General features: G+C 36.6%; 1 protein-coding gene across 2 annotated transcripts in view; it reads right to left on the bottom strand.

The window, feature by feature from the left end:
- LOC145685918 (L-2-hydroxyglutarate dehydrogenase, mitochondrial-like) overlaps positions 1-24,814 on the bottom strand; it is a 65,732-nt gene that overhangs the window by 18,369 nt on the left and 22,549 nt on the right. For both annotated transcript variants that reach the window (XM_081758686.1, XM_081758685.1), the window contains exons 5-7: positions 24,388-24,549; positions 8,156-8,265; positions 3,119-3,298 (exon numbers count right to left, since the gene is read on the bottom strand). In XM_081758686.1, the coding sequence (XP_081614812.1) occupies positions 3,119-3,298; positions 8,156-8,265; positions 24,388-24,549 (452 nt within the window). The remainder of the gene's footprint in view (positions 1-3,118; positions 3,299-8,155; positions 8,266-24,387; positions 24,550-24,814) is intronic.

Below are 24,814 nucleotides of genomic sequence, written 5' to 3'. Positions count from 1 at the left end.
TAGAACTAATTTGAAACTGACTGTTAATTTTGAAAGCGATGTATCAGATAAAACAATTTGCTATGTTGTTATGATTGGTAAGAAAAATTTAGAGTATGATGTTGAGAAAGAAAAAATAATTGAGAAGATATAAATCAATTATATAATATGTTTATTAGATTTGTTTAGTTTGTAAGTGTTTTTATGATATTATCATAAAAACTTATTTAATAAAATGACTATTCCAGATAACATTCCACGTGAGAATTTAATTGTGTTAATTGAAGATACTATATTAAATCTTGAGAAGTTATTAATGAAAAACAAAAGAAAGTTTAAGAGAATAAAATGTGTTTATATTACTCTTATTACGTTATCAATTCTATTATCAGCTTCTACAGGGTTTATCAATGTATTTATTCCTGTTACAGTGTATTCAATTATTACAACTGCATTTGCTTCGGCTTCTGCTGTTATCACTGGCCTATCAACACGGTTTAATATAGCTTCAAAGAAAGAATATTATAAAAATATGGTGAATCGAATTCGGCTGTTTAAAGATGAGCTTAATGTAATTAAGCTCATGAATGGTGAATTAACAGATGAAAATGTAAGAGATATTGTTAACAGAATCAATGACATACTTAATGAAATTCGAGGCTATTAGAAACTGATTTTTAAAAAGTTTTAATATAATAAATACGATGGCGAGTCATATTGAACTTTTAAATAAACTTGGAAGTCTTGAACAAAAACAGGTTATTGGATTAAGAGAATTAGAATTAAATACAGAATATAAGATTGTGAAAATGGAAAAGATTAAAACTAAGTTTGGAAAGAGCATTTTAGTTGAATGTGAAGAGTTTAAGGTATTTCTTCCACCTAGATTTACAAAACACTTAACAGATAAAATGATTGATGAGATCGTTAAAGATGGAATAAAAATCAAATACACTGGTTTAAAAGATAACTATCCAACTGTTGAGTTCTGTATGTGAACCCAAAAAATAATAAAAATGATCAAAAATATGTTGTCAGAAGTAAAAAATGGAGTGAATAGAATGGATCCTCAAAAGAAATTTATACTTACTAATAACTTCAATGTAATTGTGAAAAATGTGCAAACCGAAGTTCAAGTTGTTTTTGATATTAACGGCTGTCTATTCAGTTTGAATTATGATCAGTGGACAGAGTTTAAGAAGTCATTGTTTCCTATAGAGAACGAGGTTAGCAGAAGATTCCATTATCAGTATCCGAACTTGTAACAATCAATATACTAATTTGTAAGTATTATGTAATTATGTAGCATTTAGTTAACTTTTATGGTAAAATCATAAAAGTGTTTTGTAATTTTATTTTACTAAATTTAGTGATTTTTATAACTAGATTTAGTGATTTTTTTTTTGGTTTTTGTAACTAGATTTAGTGATAGAATGCATTAGAAGTTATTATGAGTAAGATAGAAATTATTTGAGATGTGATAGAAGTTATTTGGGAAGTAGGGAGTGCGGTAGAAATTATTAGGGGTAGTTTAGAAGTTATTTGGAGGTAGGGGGATGCGCTATTGTTATTAGGGGTGCGCTATTATTATTGATGGTGTGCTAGATTGTTATTGGAAATGATGAAGTGGCGCAGAATCCCCACCCCACCCCTACTATTGTGGTTTCCACTGGCGTCTCTGGCATGTAAAGTTTGGAGGGGGGCATCAAAGAAAGTGATTTAAATGATACTACCTACCTCAACCTGTTTATTAACTTCGATTCCATTTGTTATCTTTCTGCTTACCGTCACGGATCCCCTAAGGTATATCAAGAACTCAATTACAATCTTTTCACAGCCTGACTATTATATTCCAAATAAATATAATTATTATTATTTATATGATATTCTGTCGTTAGTAAATAAATTAAATTAGAATAAAATATTGAATATTGTGTACTTCAAAATATTAGGGACGCGTGTCCCCCCTCCCCTCCCCCTTCCCCCCGTCAGAGACGCCCGTGGTGGTTTCCATCAACAAGTTACAGTCTGAATTGTTCTGATTGCAGTCGTAAGCAGTTACGAGATACAAAGCGTTCGACAGTTCGAATAGGCCAGTTTAAAGTGTCGTGACATGTTTGTTTGTGTATTATTCTTTTATTCGGTGTAGTCCTGTAGTCGCGGCACAATGGGAAATGCCAGAGACCTTGCTTCGCGTAAAGTGAAAGTTATAAAACACTTCTGACGGAAAGAAGATATACACAACGACAAATTGCTAGTAGAGTTGGGATAGGGCAAAAATCTGTGAGTAGAAACTCTGTTCCAATGAACAAGAAGCAAATAAATCAGCAAAATAGGGTTAGGAAGTGTGGGCGAAAACCAAAGCTATCGCTAAGAGGTATCAGAAAACTAAAAAGATTGTCTCTGGGAAACAAAAACGCAACTTCTAGTGTCATGTACGCATTTGTTTTATTGATATTGAAAAGCATGTGCTACACCCAATACAAACTAGGACAGAGTTACAAAGCAATAATTTGGATTACGTTCGAATGTATTTTCTCACATAATGTTATTAGAACAGTAACATATTCAGAAATTGAATCTTGAGTCTAATAATTTGAACACGTATGTATACACAATACTACTGAACAATACTGAGCATTATTGTTGCTGCTGGACGCGTCGATACTACAGTCTGTCTCACAATTGATTTTAAATAATCATTAAATGCCTAGTAATTTATAAATCCTAAATTTTCGCGATATACCGGTTGGGGATCACTTGTTTACAGTAAAAATAAGAACAGTAAAAATAAAAACTTTAAATATTTCTTAAGTCCAAAGAGTTGGCAAAATAAAGACAATAGCACAATGGATAAAATCCGGGAATACCTACTGACACGATATAGTCCATCAAAACTTACATATCGTACAACAGATTCTTCATAAATGAAGTAATCGCTTTTCTACACAGGGTATATGGTTTAAATAAGAACTTAGAGTTAAAAACATCGAGATACTCCCATTACCCTCACTGTAGAATTATACAGTAGTTTTAAAGCGACAGTCGAGAATTACACTTGTATAAATAAGTTCTACAAAAGAAAATACAAGCGGGTTTGAATTTAATAACAACAGTAAAATATACAAATATTACGTACCTTGATATATCTTTTGCCGTGATCGAAGGAATGTACTTCTGTAATTCCTTCAGTTGAAGCGTGAAAAATATTGACCTTATCATTTCCTTTATTCCAAAAGACATATATTTCAAAGCCATTTTTTGGAAGCCTGGAAATCTTATAGCATCTACGAAGTCCTTCATATCAAATTGACTCCAACTGAAATATCGAAAATAATGTGTTAAAAAACTCTCCATGATAAACCAAATGAAATATTTTATGTACTATGCATATATCTATTGTTGTTATTATCCACTTCCTCTGTGCTTCAGCTGGGGCATTTTAGACAGCTTTTGCCGACGTCGTGAAGATGATGAACCACATTAGATTGTCAGGCATCGAACTCATCTCATAATCTCCAAAATGAAATGAAATGAATTTTTTTGAGTTTTACGTCCCACGATTATGCCGGCTAAGCTAAAGAAGACGGTGATGATGAGAAATGAATGAAATGGTGGAATGAAGAAAGTGAGAGGAAACGGGAGAACTCCGAGAAAACCCACGCACACAGTGTTTGTCCACCACAAAGTTCACTTGACGGGAACTGGGATCGAACCCGGGGCCCCTAACACCAGAGGCGAACGCTCTACCATTGAGCCACCGCGGCTCTTCATAATCTCGGAGGACTAGTAGTTGGGTATGTCTTTATAGTCTAGCGCACGACCTCGGAATCCATGGTTTTCAGCCTATCTGACCTTGGTTAATCAGCAACATCTTGCAATCCAAGCGCAACTTCTTGAACCATTTGGTTGTTGTGCTGTTATCAACTACCACCCCTTCATCTGTCGCACAACAAATGTTTGTTTTGAGTTGCTTCCACAGCGCTATGAGCCAGTTCAAACTCGTAAAGCAGGAGTTCTCGAATTAGAGCATCGTGCATCTTCATCTCTTCGAGTGACAGATCATACATAGATCGCAGCACAGAACAACCTTTCGGCACACGAGCTACCACCATTTATACCCGTGCTAGCTGCAGGTTGGATCGGTGAAGCTGGAGAATGGGGTTGTCATTTAATAACTTTGAACATCCTGTGTCACGCATTACTTACGATGATGCAAAACGTCATCAAATGCCAGCAAATGGTACTAACAATTAATTTCGACTATATTATCAACTTTTCTTACTGAATAACAGACTCACCGAAGTACCTGCACCAACTATGAACTGTATTTAATTACCAAAATAACTCCTCTACATGGGCTTACATACAGCAACTAGAATTCCTTTTATATATATAAAAAATCGTAAATCATAACAGTTCTTATATGTATATATAGCAACTGAATATCTAATTATCTTTTTCAATCGTAAACAAAGCTAATGTTCTAAATATTATATAGCTTCTTCCTCAACCTGCACTACCTCTGGCACTCTTGAAAGGTTATGAAAAGGAAAAAAGACGACGACTACGGTGCAAAGGGGAAGAGTAAATACTGCCGTAGTGAACGTATAATGAGTCACATAGGGTGAATTAACCTCCAGAAGCATCTACCTTTGCGCCCAATAAACCTAGTTCTAAGTTTAGATGATTAATTTTCTTTCAAAGTAAAATAACTCATTTCATTTGAATGATTGTCACGAAGTAAAGAACATATAATCACACACTAGAAAAGGAATAGTAAAGCTCTTTCGGAAAACGCTTCCTCAGATAGGACGATGTAGGAAGAAAAGTAACCGTGAAGTGTCCAGGGGGGAGGGGGGCAGCCCCGTTGTTGGGGGGGATCTGATCCAACCATACTGTAATTCATTAGTAAGTCTACCGTGAAAATTTCAGGGAAGCCAGCAAAACTGTAGGGGGACCGTCCCCCAGTCCCCCGTGGATACGGGCCTAGGAGGGGGTAGTTTAATATCGACATCGAAACTGGATAAAACTCCACCCTTCTCATGATATACGAACGAACGTACAAAACAGCAACGTTATCTGAGATCACAAATACTGGAAAAAGTAAACTGAATACTGTGTCGTGGCATGAAGTGATGAGAAAATGATGATTCAGTTCGGAGTGGGGCGCGGTGGCTCAGTGGTAGAGCGTTCACCTCTGGTGCTTGATGTCCCGGGTTCGATCCCAGCCCCCGCCAAGTGAACTTTGTGGTGGACAAACACCGCGCTCGTGGGTTTTCTCGGGGTTCTCCCGTTTCCTCCCACTTTCTTCATTCCACCATTTCACTCATCTCTCATTATCACCGTCTCCTTTAGCCTAACCGGCATAACCGTGGGAAATAAAACTTAAATATTTCATTTCATTTTCATTTTTTCATTCAGTTCGGTAATTTCAAAATTTTAAACAATCCAAAATCTAAGTACAATACTTTTATCAAATTTGCAGACGTTACTATTGTTATAATTATACGTTTAATGCATAAGATTTTTCTTACAATCTTGTTCTCGCCTAACGGACTTGACCTTCTTCCACTTAAAAATTATTAACACAATATTCGCAAGAATATTTTTTATATTCATTATTTCTCCCTGTAACAGGGATGGCCAAACAGTCCATCGCGATTGAGAATCAAGTAGATTGCGAAACTTTTTCAAAAAAGTTATATTATCTGGAAAGAAATCTGACACAGTAATCATCTTTCCTTTAAGACAGTTTCGATTAAGATTAAATGTTATCGAATAAAAGGATGAAAACATAATATTTCCGTGAATGAGAACATTATTTGTTCTTTGTTATGACAAAGGATATGTGTTTGATGTATTGCGCCCTATCTACCTTAAGCCTAGCTATCAAGTAATGCAGCATTCCAAGATAGGTTGCCCACCTCAATCATTTCACTGTTATTTTCTGCTACTTTTTTTTTCTTTCTTTTAATTTCTTTTCTACTTGCTCCTTCCGGTTCTTATTCCATGAACCATTTCGCGAAAGACTTCATGGTGCATCGGTTTTAGTGTGTGTGATCATGTTCTCTGTTTCCTGGCAATTCATTTTGAATTCCCGTTTCGGATTCCTGTGTTTCAATTATATACAATATAATAAAAAATGTCTTAACATTTACCTAAAGCATCCGAGTAAAAACCATCGCAGATAGTTTCCGCGGTAAATTCTCGTAATTATCGGTGAGCGTTCATCAAAAAAAAAAAAAAAAAAACTACGTTGTTCGAAGAACTACATGTACATTTTCCAAAATCTCATTCCTAGTAAAAATAATGTTTGTGGGTTGATAAAGATTTTTTTTCTTTTTCTGTTAGGTGTCCCCAGGTTCTTCGTGTTAAGTACTTCAAGCTAATAAACGTTGATGTATTGCACGTTGATCTCTGTGTTAAAAATACTAAATCATTCCATACACTTTAGTCCTGAATGGCGTATATGCGAAGTATGTGATTGTTATTAGTGTTTGTGAAACAATAACAACTGAAAACTTAAGGTCAATAGTTATTTAGAAAATTAATCATTATCGAAGAATATTGGCTGTAACTCATATTCTCATATGAAAAAATATTGAAACTCAGTTTTTTCGTTGTTCCACGCTTCTTATGCCCTAAAGGTGTATTTTTAACTGTTGTACTGCTTGTAAAATGATAAAACTTATTATTTTGTGGATAATAGCTGTTTTGATAGATCTGAACTCATAATTTTCCCATATTGAATTACATGAAAATAATAATAATAATAATAATAATAATAATAATAATAATAATAATAATAATAATAATAATAATAATAATAATAATAATAATAATAATAATAATTATTATTATTATTATTATTATTATTATTATTATTATTATTATAATAATAATAATAATAATAATAATAGTAGTAGTAGTAGTAGTAGTAGTAGTAGTAGTAGTAGTAGTAGTAGTAGTAGTAGTAGTAGTAGTAGTAGTAGTAGTAGTAGTAGTAGTAGTAGTAGTAGTAGTAGTAGTAGTAGTAGTAGTAGTAGTAGTAGTAGTAGTAGTAGTAGTAGTAGTAGTAGTAGTAGTAGTAGTAGTAGTAGTTGTTGTTGTTGTTGTTGTTGTTGTTGTTGTTCTTTTGTTGTTGTTGTTGTTGTTGTTGTTGTTGTTGTGGTGGTGGTGGTGGTGGTGGTGGTGGAGTTCAATTATATACCTACGCACGAACACACAAAATCATTATACAGAACTTGTTCCCGAAAGACGTAACTAACATTGTTGTACCTTTTCTGAGATTTAGTGCTTTTAGCTATTTAGTGTTGTTTGTGCGCAGATGAATAATCTGTCGAGGTTTATATGTTTCAAGCCTAGATACTGGCAACACAAAGAGAACTCAGGTTATGAAGCAAGGATATCTATAGGGAAAACTCCTACTTAACCTACAAACATTATTTCTAATAGAAAGATGATTCCGCAAAAAATATAGTTCTATGAGCAACATAGATACTTAGAAAAAAAAAAAGCGCACTGATGATGGCGAGAATTATTCTGAAATAGTCTGAAGCTGTTTTTTACTCGGATGCTTCCTGTGAGTATCACACTTTTGTTATTATTATTAATCCATTTTTATTACTATCGTTTTATCCTATTGTTCCATTAAGTAATATATATACAATATGCTTCAGAAAAACGGTTAGCTGAAGTTTTCTTGTTTCACTAGGTACGACAAGACAAAAAAATACTAATACGGACGACAGGAATTAAATACTAATAATACATTTAAGAATCATTTAGATAAAATCCAAATCAATTAGTATTCGAGTTCATTCGTCATTTATCATTTGAATACCGATATGATACTGAGAATATGACCGAACGATCGATTCGTTGAAAATGAAAACTATCCTGAGAAACCTTTAAGACATGACAGGACAAGACGGAAGTATACACTGTAAGATCTCTTTAAATATGATACAATGTCTACTGCTTAACCAAAGTAACAACTAATACGACTTACAGAGAGAAGAAACTAAATTATATTAAAGGTTTATTGCTATCAACATTTTCACGTTAAGTGTGTGATACATTGGGATTTTTTATTTAGTTTGTCACTACAGGACATACTGGCAGAAAGGATACAGATCCATATTAAGAACCTACTCAATTACTTCTAGCGTACCTGTAACCTTCTCGCTTTAACGCAAGCACTGCATTCGGTCCAAGCCACACACTTCCATCTATCCGAGGAGTAAAATGAACTCCTAAGAAAGGAAACCTTGGATCTGGAACCTGGAACATAGTAATTTGAGTTATTAGCTGCATATAATCAAGAATCATATCTGTAGCTACTAAAAGAAAGGATGATTACACCGTTTTAATATATATTTACTGGTGGAAATGCATCTTAAGAACACGGAGGTCGCAATGGCTTAGTGGTAGACTACACGCTTCTGATATAAGGGTTCCTTGTTCGATCCAAGCTTGCATCAAGTGAACTTCATAATGGACGAACATCGCAGGTTTTCTCAAAATTCTCCCATTTCCTCCCACTTTGTTTATTACATTATTTCATGCATTCTCATCATCACCATCTCCCTTTACTCTCGGGACATTACACTAGAAATTTCATTTAATTTCGCATTTAAGAATATTTAGTAAATCTCGGCGTAGCTGAATAATAGCCATTGCCAGGGCGCAGCTGACTGTCAAGGACCATTCCACCATGTTTCATACGTGCTCGACATGGCTTAGATCCGAAGGTCTAGCAAGCTGCGGTAGAAGGCGTATGCCAAGCAAAGCACCCTGGACTGCTCTGGTTGTATACGGACGTGTGTTGTTCTGCTCGAAGATAGGGTTCTGTAAAGTACCCAATTAATGTCGGAGGACACAATTAAGGGTGTCTTGAATGTATAACACGTCTCCCTTGAATAAAGACAGGAGGCAAGAGAGGTATGTAGCTTACTGTTCCCCCATATTACAATGCTAAATGTGGGTCTTGTATGAGGGAACAAACACTGAATTTTTCCCACTTACTTGCACATCTAAGGCCACCCACACTGCCGTTACTGTCTCAGAGGCAGAAATGACTCTCCCATTGGTAAATACCATCACCCTCTTCCGCCTCGCCACTGCAGTCTTTTCAGATACTAATATATTTTCGGCGATGGGGAAGTGTAACGGTAATCGTGTAAGAGGAATACAGAAATGTAACCTGTTTCCAACAACCGACTATTTAGTGTTCGTGTGCTCACATGGCAACGGTATCTCTGATTACACTGATGGTCGCCACCCAAACGATCCTTCTGTCTAGGTGGAGGATTTAGAGGCATGTCTGCTGTGAGAATCCTCTCAGCGTGTATACTACTAATAGGCCACTTGGACGTAACGACCCACACGAGCGCCAATTCTCCCAAACAACCATCCAGCAGTTCGCAACCTCATTACAGGTCTATGTAAGTCGTTAAATTGTACAATATTCATCCGTTGGCATCCTCCTAACATTACAGACACAAACCGCGATCCAGACTAAGGTTGCAGATTTTTCAGAGGAAGAAAAAAAAGGAAGATTTTACGATTTTTAGAAGAACATCATTAAAGGTATGTAATATTCTGATTTTTTTTTTTTTTAACGTAGTTTCACATACTAAGGTAGATTGGAAACTGGTGCAGTTTCATTACGACTAATTGCAATAGTACAACATAAGAAAGTATATTACAATTCCAGTGAGAGCTCATGTGGTTCGGATCCCATGTTAAGCTATAGGTGCTCGTCTCACATAGCCTCGGTGCTGAAAAGGGAAGTTAAACTCAAATTTAACAAACCAAGCATATTACACAAATCTTTGTTGCCTTTTAATTGTATTTTAATGAAACCTTTTTATCTCATAACACTCCCACATTCTTTTCTATATGTTTTAAAAAATCCTTGCATGACACATCGAAACTCAAAACCACTTGGGAATTCTGCTTCTATTAGTTCACAGTAGCTTCTGTTCCTGACATCAATATATCACTATCGATATAAACTCGAATATGATCGAGTGGCCCCGCGTGGCGTAGTCGCTAACGCTCTCGCCTTGGGTGCGAGCGGTCCAGGATTCGATTCCCGGCGGGGCCACTCGGTCGAAAAAATGTAACAGCGTTTTCAGGCCAGCCATCTCGAGTGAGGTTTTCCCTGTGTTTCCCTCACTCACACCAGGCAAATGCCGGCATGGTATCTAACATAAATAGTCCCAGGTCGCTTCCTTCCTTCCCCCAACCTTTCTTCCTTCCCCTTCATCGGATAGTATGCTCACCGTGGGACGTCATCCCTCATATACGTGACGGGTTAAATGGCCTTAGATGCCGACAGCCCAGAAACCTAATTCCTAACCTTCAAATATGATCGAGATTATGTTGACAGACGATGATTAAGATACTAAAACAAAATTATTCTTAATCACAAGATTGCGACACCGGTTAGGCAGGAGATAAAAATGCAACTTGTTGCATTTTCTCTGAATTTAATTTAATTGTTGGATTGCGTTGTTAACACCGTACGAGAAATCAGTTCCTCTAATTATTACTGTTTCCCCATTGACTTATAAAAAAGGCTTTTTATTAGTGTGCAGGACTATATTTTATTTATTACAAAATTTATGTGGAAAATAAAAATATACCGTAGAGTTTACAGAAAACCGTAAGATTTGGCAATCCTAATCCACACAGAGCAGATTTGGACACAAATTCAGTATGTAGTGCAAAGTTTGCTCGAATCGGACATGTATATGGTGTGTTCTTAAATGCGCTTCCACAAGTATATACCCTTAAAGCAAGCAGCAGTTTCACATGTACATTACGTGAAGGAGTTTGGTTTGTATAGCTCGATATTTTCTCAATATTGAAACCGAAATTTGTAGTAGATTTCTACCATTTCTGGCTTTAGTACAGAGATTAAAGTACAGATGGAATATATTCTTGGGACGCTAAAGTTTACTTTATAGTGATCAATATTAAAACTGGAAATGCCTGGTTTTGTCCACTTCCGGTTTTGGTAAGATGGAACCTATTCTTCCAACCATCGATTCCAAAATACCACTTATAGCTATCTCTAACCGTTTTTACTCTATGTATATAGGTTGAATAAAAAGTAGTGGCAACACCGTTCTCACGTCAGAGTAATGTCTCAGTACTACAATGGTTTCGCAACTGATAAAGGAACGTGAGACGAAAAAGTGTGGCGAGCTGTAGAGAGCCACTAACGTAACATAAAGTTTCGAAATAGGTAGGATGAAATTAGCCCCGTAGCTAGGTAAAGGTTAGCTAGGAGGGGCCCAGTCCCCTTGCGATCATTGTCAGTGGCATAAAACCTTTCATGAAACCTTGTTGTATGTATATACGAGTGTAAAATGAACTGAAGTTATCCCCTTGTTTCTCTGCGCTTCCAGTTAACTACACTCTTGTATGGTACCACTTAGACTGGAAATGTCTTACTCACTTTTCACCATTTACCACAAGCAAGAGAGATGGAATGCGTTGCTTATTCTTTGTTTCAACTTTCCTCTAATGTGAGATGGATGAAATATATGTCGTTCTCATTTAAATTTCCCTCTAAATTTCGCAATAATCCTGTAGGTTTACTCACCTAACTAATGCACCTACATACAAGCATATCACACAAAACGAATAAATTATACTGTCAAAGGAACAAGTAAAAACGGATATAGACCTCTATTTAAGTATAAATTCCCCAAATCATACCACACAAACTTAACCACTTCACCGACAACATACACCACAGCGTACTAACGCGAAACAATAATGCTGAAGCGCACAATCAATTGTGCTCTTATATGCCTTTACGAAAATAGCTGTTCTTTAGATAGCAATATTTAATAAATAATAATAATAAAAAAAAAAAAAAAAACTATGCCTCACCTGGGGTCTCATTCCGTATCGGTTCTCGCCAAACTTGCTGATCCCAACATAAAAAATGCAAGCAATTATAACTGCTATGCCGATTACTGCAACTAAAATTAAAATTTTGCGTTGCGATAACGCAAACCAGTATGGAATAAGGTACCATTCATGATTTTTTTTTCGGAAGTTTTACAAAATAAGAGTAACTAAATTTTTTATAATCTTTCTGTTTTCCATTTCTTAACAAGACCGCGTCTGTCGCTTTTATCTTCCCGAACACCCAAAAGGCTAGCCTTAGCTAGCTTCGTCAGTATTCGTCCGCTTTCGTTACATCGTGTTGAATTTGTGTATTGCTTAAATAGTTTTCGTCTGCTGAGAACGATGGGTGAGTGGCTGTTGCCGCCCACTCTATTCGATTCCATGAGAAAGGCTGAAGGCTAGATGAAAATAACCTAAAATGTGATGTTTCAGGAGCTCTACTTCAAAATCTATTAGTACTCCCTTGATGCTTAAACAGAGAATTATAAAATAAATCAAGTTTAATAAAATTCACTGTATCGATGTCTAAAAATATTATTTGAGACTGATGTATAAATATTTGGATAGGCTGAGTCTTCTAGCCTTAATATACCCTCCGCTTATTCGCTTTCACCTGTTGTTTCATGCGAACACCGTTCATATATATTACCCAACTCTCCTCTCTAGACTCTAGATAAGTCAAAACCATTTGTTTTCTTTACTTTTTATGTTTACAGAAAAAGATTTATACTAGAATGTAGACAAAGAAAAAGTAATTGATTTGATTGCCTCATCAAGTGAAAGAACTGCGTTAAAAAACTGTCAAAGTAACTGAAGTAACTTCCCGATTACGTTTGATTGTCTCTGTATTATTGTAACTTTTTTTTTTTTTATCTGTTTTGTACTACATATTTATGCAATACAGAAAGTATGATTTTGTCACTTATCGTATTTTGCAACTGACGTGTTAAGTATATATATACATATATATATATATATATATATATATATATATATATATTCAGTATATGGGGGAGGGGCTTCTTTAAGGACCAGCGACAAGGCATCTTGGCCTGTCCGACACTGCATATGGCTGTCGCTGGGGGACATTGAAAAAGAAAAAAATGAAATGAAATCTTTAGGTTTACGTCCCACGGTTATGCCGGTTAGGTTAAAGGAGACGGTGATGATGAGAAATGAATGAAATGGTGGAATGAAGAAAGTGGGAGAAAACGGGAGAACCCCGAGAAAACCCACGAGCACGGTGTTTGTCCACCACAAAGTCCACACGGCGCGAGCTGGGATCGAACCAGGGACCCCAAGCACCGGAGGTGAACGCTCCACCACTGAGCCACCGCGCCCCCCAACATTGAAAAAGACTGACATGTTACCGCTGTACGATGTCTGCAACTGTGCATAAAGCCTGGTACGAGTTTCGGATAAAGTAAGCGTCCCATGTATTCTTGGAACGCTGAATCGTTCCCATGACACTCCTTTACGCTTCCAGTTCCCGTTTGTGCTCTATAGTGATCAATATAAAATCCGGAAATGGCTGATTTCTACCACTTTTTCGTGAACGTATCACCTTCATCAACGAACTAAATTCCCAACGTTTGATCCTTTACATTGTGGTCAATATTAAGAGGCCCTATCACGGCGAAATTAAAATACCGCTAATTTTACAGTAATTATGTGATATCTTCAAATAGATAAAAAGATAATCAAAATCTGGAACAAGATCGCCCTAGACAATATTATTTTACATAAGATACCGTTATCATGACTCACTTATCTGCTTTCGATTTCCAGAAATTTATTTTCGCGTTTCTAAATGGCTGCAAACGGAAAGCTACTACGGGACTCGTGATAACGGTACCTCATGCAAAATAATATTGTCTAGGGCGGTCTTGTTTCATATTTTGATTATCTTTTATCTATCTGAAGATATCAGATAATTACTGCAAAATTAGTGGTATTTTAATTTCGCAGTGATAAGGCCTCTTAATGGTGATCTATCAAGTAATTCTTGAGATTACTTGTTTCCTGGACGGATGAACACACGGACAGACTAAATGTATAAAAGTTTTCGTAAACCCAATTCCTTAATAAAGGAATCCCGAAGCGGAAGTGGACAATTAATTACTTACCAGCAAACAGTGAAAACATAATGACACACATTAAATACGGTACACTATAAGCACTTACACTGAATGCTTCATCAGAACAGTAAAGAAAAATTAAAACGACCGAAAAGTACCTGAAAATGTCCAGATTCGCGCCATGTTGGAAACCAGGTTTTATGTATGTGAGTAAATGTTATATCTTCAATATTTCGGCTGAAAATCATTAGCCTTGATCATGAAGACATGTTTCAAAGGTTTTGAAGAAAGAAATGGATAATAAACATTTTAAAACATCTAGATAAGCGCTGTTATTCAATTGCTCCTAAATATTACTTCCAACTACGTGCTTGTTGTCATTTTGTATATTATAGTTATCCAAAACATGGGCGTACATAGTGAATCTTAACAAATGTGTGCATCACTGTTACGAATCTGTTTCACTGTTAGAAGTATGTGCATCACTATTAGGAGTATTTGTCCCACTGTCAGAAGTATGTGCGTCACTATTAGGAGTATTTGTCTCACTGTTAGAAGTATGAGCTTACTATTAGGAGTATCTGTCCCACTGTCAGAAGTATGTGCGTCATTATTAGGAGTATTTGTCTCACTGTTAGAAGTACGTGCATTACTATTAGCAGTATCTGTCCCACTGTTAGAAATATTTGTGTCACTAATAGGAGTATCTGTATCACTGTTAGAAGTATGTACACTCATGTACAAAATGATTGTCGCATATCTATAACTGTCTTCTTGTAAGAATATAATATGATACTGATTTTGCAGAGTACTTTTAATACTGATACTATGTGTATAATCTGGAAATGTATATTTATGATACATTTCATAGGAAAAGAATTATAAATACGAAAATTAGAGTGAGTAAAATAAAATGTTGCTAAATGGACAATAAAGTTTTATTTTCGTTTTATTGTATTTATTTACTGCTCTTTTGACATGAAATTTGCCACATAGTGCCTTCCATTTCAATTCAGGCAGAGCATGTACCATCACCATCTCAGATATTGTTAAAACTTTTTTTATAGCAACTAGACATGTTTTTAAGAGACCCATATTTTCTTGTTTTGTCGAAAAAAATTTTCCCGCCAAGTAATGGGCCATCAAAGACGGGGAGTACAATTTATGAATTGTAGAAGACATGGAAATTGGTCAACTTCGGAGCCTCACCATTCGGCTATGGAGACAGGTAGAGTTATAATTCTTGTTGTGGTATGTACATAGGGATATAAATAAACTATATTTTAATATAGTTTGGTTTGCGTATGCGTATCTTTTTGTACATAAATTAACAAATCAACGTCAAATTATCTGAAAAGTCGAAGTTTGCGAATTTTTTCGAGCACTTCCGGTTCGAATTTTAAAATTCTGTTTCCACGGTTGATAAGACCTAGCTACCCGCTTTCCGAAAAAAAAATGTATCGCTTCTGTGTGCAACCGTTTTGTCGCAAAAAATTCGAGAAATTGTAAAATTTTCAAAAATAGCCATTTTTGAGCGCCATTTTCTCGAAAACACCATCTTTTAAAATTCTGAAATTTTGTCAGATGGTTCAATTTTACATGAATAATAAACACACCAAATACCATTCTCGACCAATGCTTCATGAATTAACTGCAGCCTTTTAAAGTTAGCGAAGTTTCGTTAACTTTGATGTCACAGTTAGCAACACTGGGAACAATAAAAGTGCAATGATTTGATGATGTTTGTGGTTCACATTCATTAAATGAAGAATAAAAGATTTTCTTGACTTTTTTTTTTCATTATTTTAAGCAAGAAGGCTCTCTGAAATAAAATTAGCCTCCCCCTACTCCTCCGTTTTCCTAAACCGAAATAATCTGAGGTGGAAATTACGATTACGAAACACAACTTTTAAGTTTACTTGAAATGGCCATCCAATAAATTCTGATGATCTACAAAAAGCCTGAACTATTACCTCAGTGATGATTTGGAATGCTCCAGACAAAGTCTCAATTAAGTGCGATGTCATTACAGTGATCGAAAAAGGACAAAAAGTTTTAAAAAATCGAAATGGTTTCTTACGCGTTCCAAAGAAATTTACTGACTTTTTAAACAACAATCGCAGCATAAGAATGGGTCACTCGGAATTTTACAGTATTCGACTAAAGTGGGTCAGTCCGCAACCAGCGAGGAAGTGTGTGTGTGTGTGTGTGTGTGTGTGTGTGTTTTGTTTGTTTGTTTGTTTGTTTGTTTTGTGCAAATTTTAAGTTAGCTGCTACTGCGTTGCTACAAATCAAAGGTGCAGCCTGTATTGAAGCTGTCATGAGTGACCTATTTCCTTCAGTAGTATGATCCGTAGAAAATGACAGCTGTCTTCTTCAAGAATGTGGTGAATGTCCTGGAGTGGAAGGAATAAATGTGGATTCTTTAATTATTGATCCTGATGAAAATGAAAGTGTTACGTATGCCATATGGGAAAACAATAATCTCATTAAAAAAACTTTTCCACTCTGTTTTCGTATCGTACATTGCTGGTTTAACTGTAAGAATTGTAATTCATGACTACATCAAGAAAATCCAAAGAGAATTAACTGCTACCGAAAAGCACCGTGTAAAATTTCAAGATACAAGTTCTATTTTACTTCATGTGGACTTCGCTGAAAACTGGACTGTTATTCTGCAAAGTGAAATTCAGTTATCACCGGAATATGAAACAACTGACAGTTTTGTTGTAATAAACGACGATAAAACACATGATTCGGCTCATGTACTCATAGCCATAGACAAGATTCCAAAAATACTCGAAGAAAAGCGAAAATATATTTTATAGAAAAAGGTTTGAATACGAGAAAATAAGTGTCTACAATTTCCCAAACCGTGTCAGTGATTTCTGATGGTGCTGCATCCCACTTTAAAAATTGCTTTCAGATGTTCGAGATGCAGACAGGCCCGATAAAGCAGTGGTTTTGCAGTGAAACCGGCCATGCAAGGGTCTCTGCGACGGTATTGAAGAGGGGGAGGTGTAAAGAATGTGGCAACGCGGCATAACCTTAGGCAAATACAGATACACAGTATTAAAACCGCAGAAGAAAAAAAATGAAATGAAATCTTCAAGTTTTACGTCCCACGATTATGCCGGTTAGGCTAAAGGAGACGGTGATTATGAGAAATGAATGAAATGGTGGAATGCAGAAAGTGGGAGGAAACGGAATAACCCCGAGAAAACCCACGAGCATGGTGTTTGTCCACCACAAAGCCCACACGGCGCGATCTGAGATCGAACCAGGGACCCCAAACACCGGAGGTGCACGCTCTACCACTGAGTCACCTTGCCCCCACTAAAACCGGAGAAGAATTCGAGAGTATAGTGCAAGTGCAAACCGGGTATTGTTGCCTGGAACTGAATTCGACGACTTCCGAAAGAAAAAAAGGGAAAGTATGCGACCGGTAACTGGTATTCTACGAAGTCATCTTTGGCTTTCGGAAAATGGCGAAGTTTTTATGGCAGTAACGGGTCACCATGAACTAACTTCATGCTTCCCCCAAAATCGAACTTCTGCAATTCAAAGTGTAGATTTAATAAATCTGCATAAAGGAAATTTTGTTACATACATATATGTATGATAACCAGTGGTGCGTAGCAGAAATATTATGAATAAATCATGAATTACGTGGAGTTGAAGTGCTGTTTATGCTTCCACATGGACTTTCAGCATTTGTGACTATCGACAATGTGCTACGCAGGGGCGGATCCAGGACGGACTTCTGGAAGAGGGGGAGTAATACTGCTACTTAGAGCTACTTTTAAGAGCTCCAAACTCTGAGATCGGTTTTATTTATATATATATAAAATAAAGTTTCTTCACCCTAAATCCACTCCTGAACGAGTTGTGAGTGAGCCAACATTTATTGGAGCACCTGCACGGTTACATGCTATTAGCAAAGAAGACACCAACCAAGCAAATGACTGGTCCATGTAAAAAAAATAAAAAAAATAAAAAAAAGTGAAATTTTGTTTCCGAATACCATTTTAAGTAAGTGAACTTGAAAGGACCCCGCACTTTTCTTATGGAAAGTGGCTTTCGGCTAATGTTGTTGAAACTTCGCTGGTTGATAGTTCTCAACATGTGGATCAAAAGTCTCAATGGGCACAAAGACCTACATCCACTCCTTCCCCCCCAAAAACCGCCTCCAAGTAGCTGGGGGGGATTGAACTGATTTCAGCATGTAAAACAATTTGTTGTTTTAATCAACTCAACAAGGACCCCAAACAACCACATATTAGACTATCAAACTACCCCACTTGACACCGCCCTTTGTCCCCCACATCCCCCCCCCCCCGCGAATTACCTTACGGATGTTCGATATTACTGTAGTTTATAGTTGCGCGTATGTGTTGAAATACCTACATTTTTGGTCTCACCGACGATATAATGGGTTTCACGTATCGCTGATTACGAATCTGAGGTGAGAGTTCTAGAATTCAAGATGGATGATCAATATGGCGGATCAAAAACACGAAACTCTGGAATGTAGCCACAAATAGCTGTTTACTAGGGTATTTTGGGTCGTTGGTTACGAATCTGAGGTCAAAATTCTTGAATTCAAGATTGCAGATCCAATATGGTGGATAAAAACGTCGAAGCCACAAATCGTAGTAGACTAGAGTGTTTTTAGATCGCTGTTTAAGTACGCAACATTCCTTGATACTTCAGCCACCATGTAGAATTATTCTGCACTCTTACCCTTTACCAAAACCCACCACAGATATCTTAATGTTGAACGGTGTTCAAAGAATTCATCAATTATCTGTTCATTATTTTCATCATTTCGGTTTGCAGCATCTAATGTGGTACTTAGCAATGAGTCATCGGGATATCTAATATTCTGAAAATGTCGTGCATGGCCTAAATACCACAAGACACTTGCAACGTGCGCACATGTACCTAAAGTACGAGCACCGCTTTGACATGTACAGTAGTAACCTTGAATAACATTTTGATCATTATCCTGGTCATTGTGTTAGTAGACAGAGGATACCGCGATGCAATTCCTTTACTGGAATATTTAGGAATTGATCATATCATGCCCGCACTCCTACTACCACGTGAAAGACAACTATCAACAGAAGAAGCGAATACTTCTCGTCTAGTTACTAAAAGTCGATAGATACTCGAGGCAACAAACGGGCATCTAAGATTTGTTTTTACGTTTCTAGCATAGACGTTGAATCTGCAACATGCAAAGAAACTGAATAGTTTCTATCGCATAGCTGGAGCTATTTTGAACAGATACCACCCGTTATTTTCATGCAAGATGCAACCATTGAATTAGCTAGAGAAATGAGAAATAGGTCAATCATGCCGAACGTTGTTAAAGCAAGAGCGGAGGTAGATAATCAAGGAACGGTCAATGGGTACCGCTAAATGGTCAAGGCCTAATTGATTTCTCTGTACATAACTTAAACTACTTACGAGATTTGACTGTAGGCACATATCAAGTAGATCTCTCATCCTCTTACGACCAAGATAAACTAATAGGAGATAAGGACGAGCAATTCCACCTTGACGAAAACGTAACTGAACCAGGATTCCTGCGCATACGTCTCTACTCAAGGTTCCGCAATGCAACTAAGCTAAGTTTTCATAGCATATGTAGCCAATGATGAAGATGACCAGGATTATGATCAAAATGTTATTCAAGGTTACTACTGTACATGTCAAAGCGGTGCTCGTACTTTAGGTACATGTGCGCACGTTGCAAGTGTCTTGTGGTATTTAGGCCATGCACGACATTTACAGAATATTAGATATCCCGATGACTCATTGCTAAGTACCACATTAGATGCTGCAAACCGAAATGATGAAAATAATGAACAGATAATTGATGAATTCTTTGAACACCGTTCAACATTAAGATATCTGTGGTGGGTTTTGGTAAAGGGTAAGAGTGCAGAATAATTCTACATGGTGGCTGAAGTATCAAGGAATGTTGCGTACTTAAACAGCGATCTAAAAACACTCTAGTCTACTACGATTTGTGGCTTCGACGTTTTTATCCACCATATTGGATCTGCAATCTTGAATTCAAGAATTTTGACCTCAGATTCGTAACCAACGACCCAAAATACCCTAGTAAACAGCTATTTGTGGCTACATTCCAGAGTTTCGTGTTTTTGATCCGCCATATTGATCATCCATCTTGAATTCTAGAACTCTCACCTCAGATTCGTAATCAGCGATACGTGAAACCCATTATATCGTCGGTGAGACCAAAAATGTAGGTATTTCAACACATACGCGCAACTATAAACTACAGTAATATCGAACATCCGTAAGGTAATTCGCGGGGGGGGGGGATGTGGGGGGCAAAGGGCGGTGTCAAGTGGGGTAGTTTGATAGTCTAACATGTGGTTGTTTGGGGTCCTTGTTGAGTTGATTAAAACAACAAATTGTTTTACATGCTGAAATCAGTTCAATCCCCCCCAGCTACTTGGAGGCGGTTTTTGGGGGGGAAGGAGTGGATGTAGGTCTTTGTGCCCATTGAGACTTTTGATCCACATGTTGAGAACTATCAACCAGCGAAGTTTCAACAACATTAGCCGAAAGCCACTTTCCATAAGAAAAGTGCGGGGTCCTTTGTGCGTTTCGTAATCGTAATTTCCACCTCAGATTATTTCGGTTTAGGAAAACGGAGGAGTAGAGGGAGGCTCATTTTACTATGTCAGAGAGCTTTCTTGATCACAATAATGAAAAAAAAAAACAGTCAAGAAAACCTTTTATTCTTCATTTAATGAATGTGAACAACAAACATCATCAAATCATTGCACTTTTATTGTTCCCAGTGTTGCTAACTGTGACATCATAGTTAACGAAACTTCGCTAACTTTAAAAGGCTGCAGTTAATTCATGAAGCATTGGTCGAGAATGGTATTTGGTGCGTTTACTATTCATGTAAAGTTGAACCATCTGACAAAATTTCAGAATTTTAAAAGATGGTGTTTTCGAGAAAATGGCGCCCAAAAATGGCTATTTTTGAAAATTTTACAATTTCTCGAATTTTTTGCGACTAAACGGTTGCACACAGAAGCGATACATTTTTTTTTTTCGGAAAGCGGGTAGCTAGGTCTTATCAACCGTGGAAACAGAATTTTAAAATGCGAACCGGAAGTGCTAGAAAAAAATTCGCAAACTTCGACTTTTCAGATAAATTGACGTTCATTTGTTAATTTATGTACAAAAAGATACGCATGCCCAAACCAAACTATAATAAAATATAGTTTATTTATATCCCTATGTACATACCACAACAAGAATTATAACTCTACCTGTCTCCATAGCCGAATGGTGAGGCTCCGAAGTTGACCAATTTCCATGTCTTCTACAATTCATAAATTGTACTCCCCGTCTTTGATGGCCCATTACTTGGCGGGAAAATTTTTTTCGACAAAACAAGAAAATATGGGTCTCTTAAAAACATGTCTAGTTGCTATAAAAAAAAGTTTCAACAATATCTGAGATGGTGATGGTACAATTTTATATTTTTTTGCCTGAGTTGAAATGGAAGGCACCACATACATGTGTTTGCCGATTATACACATACTAACATTATAAGAAATACCGGGCAAATTCGTTATCAAATTATATTCCTACAACATATTTATAGACATGCGACAATAATTTTGGACATGACTGTACATCACTATTAGGGGTATCTGTCTCACTGTTAGAAGTATGTGCGTCACTGTTACGAGTGTCTGTCTCACTGTTAGAAGTATGTGCGTCACTATTAGGAGTATCTGTCTCACTGTTAGAAGTATGTGCATCACTATTATTAGTATCTGTCTCACTGTGAGAAGTATGTGCATCACTATTAGGAGTATCTGTCTCACTGTTAGAAGATGAACATCAATATATGTATCTGCTACTAACAATAAATGAATAAATAATGTTCCAGAACAATATTATTATTGGCAAAGAACGACATACATTTTAGCGCCATACAAACCCGTTTTCTCGAAAACTACGCATTAGAATTTACTCTTTAGCATTTCACTTTGTTCAGCTCGACGTGATTTATCGATTGATGTATATATCTAGACTGTGAATAATAAAACATACTTAAACAAACATTAAAGTTTAAGTCAATCATAATATTGGACTATACATTATTAACAATATTGTTGTGTTATAAAGAAAAGCCTTATGAGACATATTTCAGTATCCGTTTCATCTTAATAGGTGGTAGCATGGTTGTCGGACAGTATTAGTATTCAGGTTTACAAATCACTACTATAATTTTGTTCAGCTCGATGAGATGTATCGATTGATGTACGTATAGGATGATCAGATGTCCCGCTTTTAACGGAATTGTCTCCCTTGGTGTACGTCTAGCGTGACCAGACGTCCCGATTTTAACGGGATTGTTTCCCTTGGTGTACGTCTAGGGTGACCAGACGTCCCACTTTTAACGGGATTGACCCCTTTAGTGTACGTCTAGGCTGACCAGACGTACCGCTTTTAACGGGATTGTCTCCCTTGATGTACGTCTAGGGTGATCAGATGTCCCACTTTTAACGGGATTGTCCCCTTTAGTATACGTCTAGGGTGGTCAGATGCGCCACTTTTAACGGGATTGTCCCCTTTAATGTACGTCTAGGGTGACCAAACGTCCCGCTTTTAACGGGATTGTCTCCCTTGGTGTACGTCTAGCGTGACCAGACGTCCCGCTTTTAACGAGATTGTCCTCTTTAATGTACACTCATATCCAAAATTATTGTCGCATGTCTATACATATGTTGCTGTAGGAATATAATTTGATAACGAATTCACCTGGTATTTCTTGTATTAGTATGTGTATAATCGGCAAAGACATGTGCGTGGCAAATTTCACGACAAAAAAGCAGTAAATAAGAACAATAAAACGAAGATAAAACTTTCTTATCCATTTAGTAACATTTTGTTTTACTCATTCTAATTTTCGTATTTATAATTCTTTTCCTATGAAATTTACTACAAATATACATTTCCCGATTATACACATAGTATCAGTATTAACAGTACCCTGCAAAACCATTGTCAAACTATATTCTTACAAGAAGACAGTTATAGATACGCGACTATTATTTTGGACATAAGTGTGCGTCTAGGGTGACAAGCTTTTAACGAGATTGTCCCATAAGATGTACGTCTTGGGTGACCAGATGTCCCGCTTTTAAATGGGTTGTCTCCCTTGGAGTACGGCTAGGCTGATTAGACATCCCGCTTTTAACGAGACTGTCTCCCTTGGTGTGAGTCTTTGGTGTCATCTGGTCCCGCTTTTAACGGGACTGTCCCCTATAGTGTACGTCTAAGGTGTCACGACGCCCCAGTTTTAACGGTATTGTTTCCCTTGGTGTACGTCTAGGGTGAACAATGTCCTGCTTTTAATGAGATGGTCCCTTTTTTATTAGAAAGTTTCCCGAGAAAAATGCAAACGACCCAAAATATCCCGTTTTTGGCTCGTGCAAATGATACTCAAGACACAATCTATGAACCTAAACCTGGTCCCTGTTAATGTAAAAAGGTACCGTAAAATTAAAATTGGAATAAGGTTAAATAAATTTAAAAATCTGGTTATTTGGAAAGATAGATACTTGCTCCTCATAGGCATGAATAACGACCTAACAAATAACCATACCTAAATAGACTGCTAAATTGTGCCATCTTCCCGAGAGTCTCGTTCTTTTATCTTGTAAATCAAGTCCCCCTACACGTCACTTTTTGTTTGTTTGTTTGTATGTTTGTTAATTTCTGAAAATGTTGTAGAATTAATTCTGGAGTAGCGTCAATTACCTACTTCACTGGAATAAAAGAAGAAAAATTAGTAATATGTTCCGTTAGTCAGTGACTTTTTACTATTATTAAAGCGCTCTTTGATATTCGATCATTTTTATATATCTCCTTCCTCCCGCAAGTTGCGGGGCTGAATTTGGATTTAAACGGCATCGGAAGTGTCACTGTTCATCTCAGCGACCCCGAAAATTATGGATTCGACACTAATATCGATCATTTTCGATCATTTTATATATCTCCCTCTCCCATTCCCCCAAGTTGTGGGGCTGAATTTGGATTTGAACGCTATCGCAAGTGTCACTGTTCATCTCAGCGACCCCCGAAAATTATGGATTCGACACTAATATCGGTCATTTTCAATAATTTTTATGTAACTTCCTCCCCATTTCCTACGTTGCATCGTCAAAGTGAAATAATAAAAACTATCCGAGGCCCGAACCTCATCTATGTTGAAAATTCGATCGAGATCGGTCGGTTGGTTCAAGAGTTATTAAGTCACAAACATAATTACTTTCATTTAACAAAAATGAAGAATATTATATTTATATAACGAATAAGTACTTACTGGATAAATATTTCCATTAACAAGATGGCACTTCTCAGGATTTAGTAACAAATATTCTCCCCTAAATGGAACAATACGGGGCTCCCTGCTGCAACCAGACATCTCAGCTAGCCTATCAGAATGAAGTCCTCCGCAAGTCAAAACGTACTTTGCACGGATCTCCTGAGAATATGATACACAGATACAGGCTTAGAATATAACATAAAGGTACAGTGAATATCTCTAACTTTTTTCCTACATTGTAATAGATTAGAAATGTGGTTTTGGTATTACAAACTTAAAAATCATTACAGTAGAAATAAAATAATGGATAAGTAAACTAGAATATCTGTTGAGTTTTTAAATCACTGTGTCTATCATAATGTTCGTGAATTTCCTCTTCTTTTTTGCTGTAAGTAAACAATTGATGTTTGGGATGTCATATTGA

The sequence above is a fragment of the Thermobia domestica genome, chromosome 5 (genome assembly GCF_964235325.1).
Source record: "Thermobia domestica chromosome 5, izTheDome1.hap1.1, whole genome shotgun sequence".
NCBI classification, from domain to species: domain Eukaryota; kingdom Metazoa; phylum Arthropoda; class Insecta; order Zygentoma; family Lepismatidae; genus Thermobia; species Thermobia domestica.
The sequence above is the reverse complement of the archived record's forward strand: the minus strand, read 5'-3'. Positions and strand labels throughout refer to the sequence as shown.